At 46.3% G+C, this 5,964-nt stretch overlaps 1 protein-coding gene across 1 annotated transcript; it reads left to right on the top strand.

Annotated features, from left to right (window-relative positions):
- Positions 1-5,181: 5,181 nt before the first annotated feature.
- Positions 5,182-5,610, top strand: GMORB2_1050 (uncharacterized protein; the record flags this gene model as incomplete). Its single annotated transcript, XM_035463032.1, has 1 exon — positions 5,182-5,610. The coding sequence occupies one exon, from the start codon at positions 5,182-5,184 to the stop codon at positions 5,608-5,610; it is 429 nt and encodes a 142-aa protein (XP_035324456.1).
- Between the last annotated feature and the right edge of the window lie 354 nt (positions 5,611-5,964).

Raw genomic sequence — 5,964 nt, 5'->3', positions numbered from 1 at the left:
CTGAAGGTTGACAGCTGGGAGGAGGATGAGGAAGCGGTATGTGAGGAAGAGAAAGGAAAGGAAAAAAAAAAAAAGGAACAAATGAAATCGGTATTACTATATTGGACTGCGTATTCGGTACATGCCGAGGTCTAGACGTCTTGATCAATTTTCATCGTCTGCTGCGCTGTGTTGGGGGGGGGGAGGGGGGTAGAAAAAAAATAGTGAATGAATGTGAAGCATGAGAAATACAAGATGATGTAGAATGAAACAGAATAGAATAGAATAAAAGGTTCACGACAGCATGGTCCTTTTTCTTGATGGCGTACGAGTATCGACAGACCAGGCGTTGATATTAGTAGGTAATGCATAATACCCATCATCATACTACATACAGATGACAGCTACGCGTACTAGATCGGGTACGTACAATGTTGTTGTTGTTGTTGTTGTTGTTGTTGTTGTTGTTGTTGTTGTTGTTGTTGTTGTTGTTGTTGTTGTTGTTGTTATTGTCATTGATGATGAGTACATCAACTCTGAGGGAGGGAGAGAGGGAGAGAGGGCGGGAGAGAGGGCGAGAGAGAGAGAGAGGGAGGGAGAGGGAGAGGGAGAAACCGAGAAAACAGAGACCAGAGGAGAGACAGAGACAGAGACAGAGTTTCGGAACAATAATCCCCATGTGGAAGCCATGAGGAGCAACTACCTTCCTTCCGAGTCGGACCCAAAAAAAATGGCAACTGGCAGAACGGCGACATGATTTCATTAAACTCTAATTTTTGGCGGGAGCGGAACGAGGAAGGAGAAGAGGAGAAGAGAAGGGGGGGAGGTTGGTTATATCTGTTCTCTGTACAGTGTATGGGTGACGTGGCTCAGTCATTCTCTGTCTCGCTTTTTTTTTTTCTCATCCTCTTTTCTTTCTTTTCTTTTCTTTTTTTTTTTTTTTGACAAGAAAAAATTCATATACTAGTAATGATATATTCTTCTCATCATAGAGAGGCGAGACTGAGAGAACCCCGCCCGTAAGAGTTGCACATTCTCTTGTGTTATACACAGCTTCGAGCTTGTGCTTCGTATGACCACCTCATGATACAATCACAAGATTACCTGCATCCCAAGTCAGTCAATACTCCGCTTCTACTACAACTTGACAATAACGATGTCGCGTGGTCCATTCTGAAGCCTTGGCAGGCTTTTTTTTTTATCAGGTTCTTTTTTTTTATAAAAAAAAAAAGAAAACTTCTTCTCTTCCTTTATTCCCCTTTCCTTTCCTTCTCTTCTTTCTACCTTTCTAGGCAAATTTTTTTTATGGTCCGTCTTGCACACGTGGGACACTATCTGTTGCTTTAGTACGATGATAGTACATAGTTTCTCCATAAAAAAAAAGGGGTCGTCTTGTAGACAAGACACTATGATATACTTGTACTTGTTGAACTTGTAGCTGTTCAATTTCAGTCCTTTTTTTTTTTCTCAAAAAAAAAAAGAGGAGGAAAAGAATGAGATGAGAGATAGAGAGAATGTGAGTGAGGGAGGGAGGGAGGGATGGAGCGAGAGAAAACCGGCAAAGTGCCGGATGACTGGCCGAATTTATCTTGGTTTTATTATCACTATTATTATTTTCACTTTCACTTTTCCTTTTCTTCTTCTTCAAGGGTCTTATGCGACGGGCAAAACTCTAAAGTCGAATTATGTCTCATGGGCACAAGCAGGGATAGATAGACTGGCCACGTCAACATATTTCTTCCCGCTGTCTATTACTTCACTTGATCCTTTTGGAGTTGTTTTGCCTTTCGTTGCCGTTTTGCTTTTCCGCAAAAGACGATTTGAATAGGTTGTCTATGATACACCTGTTGAGATCATGGTTACAGGCTGGTGATACAGCCCGCATATGGAATATGGAGTTATTAGTATAGATATCGATACACTTCTGCCATAACAGCAAACAAGTTGATGAATGGCATACATGATGCAGTGATATCTTTTCTCTTCTTTTCCCGTTTTTTTTTCTTCTTCTTCTTCTCTTCTTTTTAGAAAAAAAGAAAAAGCCCTTTACGAGTGGGAGTACCGCATCCACGGGACCAAGAGCTGCGATCTGGTGGGGTAGTACGAGCAGGGGTCTGAGAGAACCAACCCACCCGTGGACCGTGTGGTTGATGCGGGTGTAAACCTACGAGTACGAATTACGGGCGAATTCCGCGATACTCGGGTACGAAGATTATCAACGACACCTGTACAACCTACGGTGGCCCGTTCTCTGTATCAGATTGAAGCAGACTATATTTGGGGGGGGGGGGGGGGGAAATGAAAAAAAAAGGAAAAAAAAAAAATTTTTTTCCCCCCCCCCCCCCAAATTTGGATTGGAAGAGGGAACACACATGCACACACACACACGCGCGGATAGAGAGAGAGTGTGTGTGAGTGTGTGAGTGTGTGAATGTGTGAGTGTGTGAGTGTGTGAATGTGTGAGTGTGTGAGTGTGTGAATGTGTGAGTGTGTGAGTGTGTGTGTGAGTGTGTATGTGTGTGTGTCTTTCTCTTCTAAATGTGCTGATACCTTGCCCCTCCCCGCGGACCGACGAGCATGAACAATTAAACCTTGAACCGAAAATAGGATATTCCCATGCACGCACACACATCTCGGCAACTCTTGTACTCTGTATGTTTTGAACTCTCGGAGGATGTGATCGGGGAGAAATGCAGATTGCCGGTAGAGCACGTCTCTTCATCCTGATTTCTTCTTCTTTTTTCCCTGTCAGTTTTTTCCTTCTTCCCTCTTCCCGTATGGAACAATGATCGCCGGAGGGGGGGAGGGTTCATCAAGCTCAAAGAGAGAGTGGCACAATGTCATTCGGATTGTGGCAGCTTCAAGCTAGCTCCACCCGTTTATCTTCCCTTTTCTTCCTCTTCTCTTCTTCCCCCTCTTGGCCCACGCAATGGGGTCCCCTTTTTTGACTTGACATGTGTCAGTTTCCTTCTTTTTCTCTTCTCTCTCCCCCTCCCCCGGGGGGGTGGCAAAGCTTCGAGAAGGTCAGGGAGAATGACATGAATACTTAGTACTCTTCCAGTTTCTTCTTCCTGACTCGCGCGCACACAAGGTCAAGGACTGATTCATGATTGGGGTGACGTGAATATGTCAAGTCAGGTGAGACAAGCTTTCCCGTGATGTTATCACCACGTTGGAGAGTCGGAGAGGGAGGTAGGGTCGTGTTATACAAGCTGCACCGATCATTAACTTGTACTATGTGGAGGAGTAAGGAAGGAGAGAAGGAAAGAGAGAAAGAAGAGAAAAGGTTCATGTCCCGAAACATCCGTTTCCGGGGGTGTGGCTTTCGATCATGGTTCAGCCTGAACGGGTTAATAATAGCTGTTCTTCTCGGACCCTCTCTTTCTATCTCTATACTCCCTCTCCCTCTTTCTCTCTTTCTCTGTCTCTCTTTTCGAATCGGCCGGTAAAGCTTATTAATCGACACCTTAGTATGGGGGGGGAGAGGGGGTGGGAAGTCAAAGAGACTAAGTAAACAGGACAGGAAGAAACAAGCGTTGAGAAGGAAATGGTGTCAAATTATCTTTCGGGGCAGAGCACACACTCCATCAAACTCTAGTTAAGATGAGAGAGGGAAGGAGGGAAAAACAAGATGGAAAAGAAAAAGGTCAAAGCGTGACGACGATGTAAAACATGAAATCACATTTCTCGATAATACATGTATATGTATGTATATTTAGTGAAAGGAAGAAGAAAATGGGGGGAGGGATAGGGGTTCATTGACCATTCACCTTTGCCGCCTTTTTATTTTATTTTTTTCCTTCATCGGGGTTGGGGTTGGGGTTGAGGTTTCTAGTCAACTAACTGACTTGGCTGACCTGTTCAAGACAGGATGAAACCCAAAAAAAAAACCCCAAGTCATGCCAGAGGAATGTCGTGCCGACCAGAGAGAGACCAAAAAAAAAACTGCTACAGGTATGGTCGATAACCGTCACGGCGGAACTTGGGAACCTAGGAACACCTGCGAGGAACGTGGGACGCAACATATGGGGAGCTCGGGGTAACCTGACATCTGGCAGGGGTACTAGCGAGGTACTAGCCGACAGGTGACGATGCTAAGTAGGGGACTAGAAGGTCACTCGTAAAGAAGAATACTTGAGAATGAAGGAGACGAGAGATGGATGGAAAATGCTCATGAGGCGTGTGTGTGACGGGGAAGCGAAACACCCCCCCCCCCCCCCCCCTTTTTTTTTTTTTGTCATTGTCCCCAACCTTGAAAAGTCCTCTCGTGGAGACGGCGGAAAACGGTTTACATTACGACTTCTACAGAGTATGTGTTCCCCCGTTCTTGTCCTCACTGGTGCTATGGCTGCCAGGATCACCGTGATCCAGATTATTAGTACGTGTTATATACTCTGTATGAGTAGGTAATTTAGACTAATGCTAGACCCTTGGTAACAGCTCATGCATCTACCCACCACGATATATGTATAGATGTATGTATAAAGTGTTACCATCCCTTCCCCTCCCCCCTTCTCATGAATCAAAACAGAAGAACTTCCTTTCTTTCTCCCCTCCTTCTTCCTTCTTCCATCTTGCCACTCTCCTTACTCTTCCGGTCATATATCAACGTTATACCTTCGTCCCATCTATTCACATATACCCCCCCCCCCCTGATTTATCATATCCTTACTCCGTACACAAGATCAAGACCTCATCATATCCAAATCTGGTCAACCATCCACCGAAAAAAGACAAAAACACCCTCCTCCAGCCGCACCTGAAATTACCGCCCGGTCGATCCCCTGTCCCGCAATCTGCACGACACAAAGCTTCCTGTCTTGGGACAATCCACACACACACACATACACACCGTGGACCACTTCATTTATGATTAATTTCTTTTAATTTTTTTCCTTTTCTTTTCTTTTTTTTTTTTAAAAAAAAAAAAAAAACAAACTCGTCTTTATTTCTTTTTCTCTTGGTCCCCTCTTTCTCGGAGGGGTGTGAGTGTGAGTGTGTGTGATTGTATTGTATTCTTGTCCTGTTCTCATCCCTAAAGGGAAACTGAACTATTATATATCAATCCACCACCACCACCACCACCACCACCACCAACCACTACCTCCTCCTCCTCTTCTCCCTTCCACGATGCTCTCCCTCGTCACTCAGCATCTCCCTCCTTCTCAGCAAAAGATCTCGACAGAGTCTACTACTCCCATCATGCCTCACCGTGTCTACCATGACGACAACAGCAGCAGCAACAGCGGCATGACGGTTCAGACACCATCTGCCTCATCTACAGCCGTCTCGTCGCCATCTCTGTCCACCACGACGACGCTATCATCCGTCTCCTCCGTCTCCTCCTCTTCCTCCGCCCCCGGAACCTCGACGTCATCCGTGGTCGACCCCTCTATCCTCCAGGCCCTCGACATCGCTCGCGACTGCCCGGATGGATCCCGCGACCCAACCGTCAGCAAGATCCTCGAGGGCGCAATCGGTCACATCTGGGCCAAGGTCGAGGCCGACCCGAACTCATATGTCATGACGCGAGACGAGTTTGCCGTCTTCAACTATTTCCAGCGTCGATTCACAGGCAACGATGTCGCCCGTCTGGCCAGGGCTCGGTACTGGGACAATACCAGGGCTTAAACTGGCCCCATCAGGACGCAGGATACCATCCCTCCCTACACATACAGACACACCTACATGCCTCCTACACAACAACCATGTATACACTCTCTCGCGCACACATGCAAAAACCTGCAGTATACGAGTGCGGGATACATGGCAGGGAGAAATCCCAGATGCACTTACTTGGCGCGCGCCGGGGGGGGGGTGGTGGGAGGAGAGGGGAAACCATTATCGGATATTGCTGCATTCTCGCCCCCCCCCCTCTCCCCTCACTAAGAACGCTTCTTTTCTCTCTCTCTCCATTCACTTTTTCTTTTCTTTTTCCCCCATCATCACTCTTCTTTCTCTTCTCTTTACGATACCCCCCCCCCC

The sequence above is a fragment of the Geosmithia morbida genome (assembly GCF_012550715.1).
Source record: "Geosmithia morbida isolate 1262 chromosome Unknown scaffold_1, whole genome shotgun sequence".
In the NCBI taxonomy this organism is placed as follows: domain Eukaryota; kingdom Fungi; phylum Ascomycota; class Sordariomycetes; order Hypocreales; family Bionectriaceae; genus Geosmithia; species Geosmithia morbida.
The sequence above is the reverse complement of the archived record's forward strand: the minus strand, read 5'-3'. Positions and strand labels throughout refer to the sequence as shown.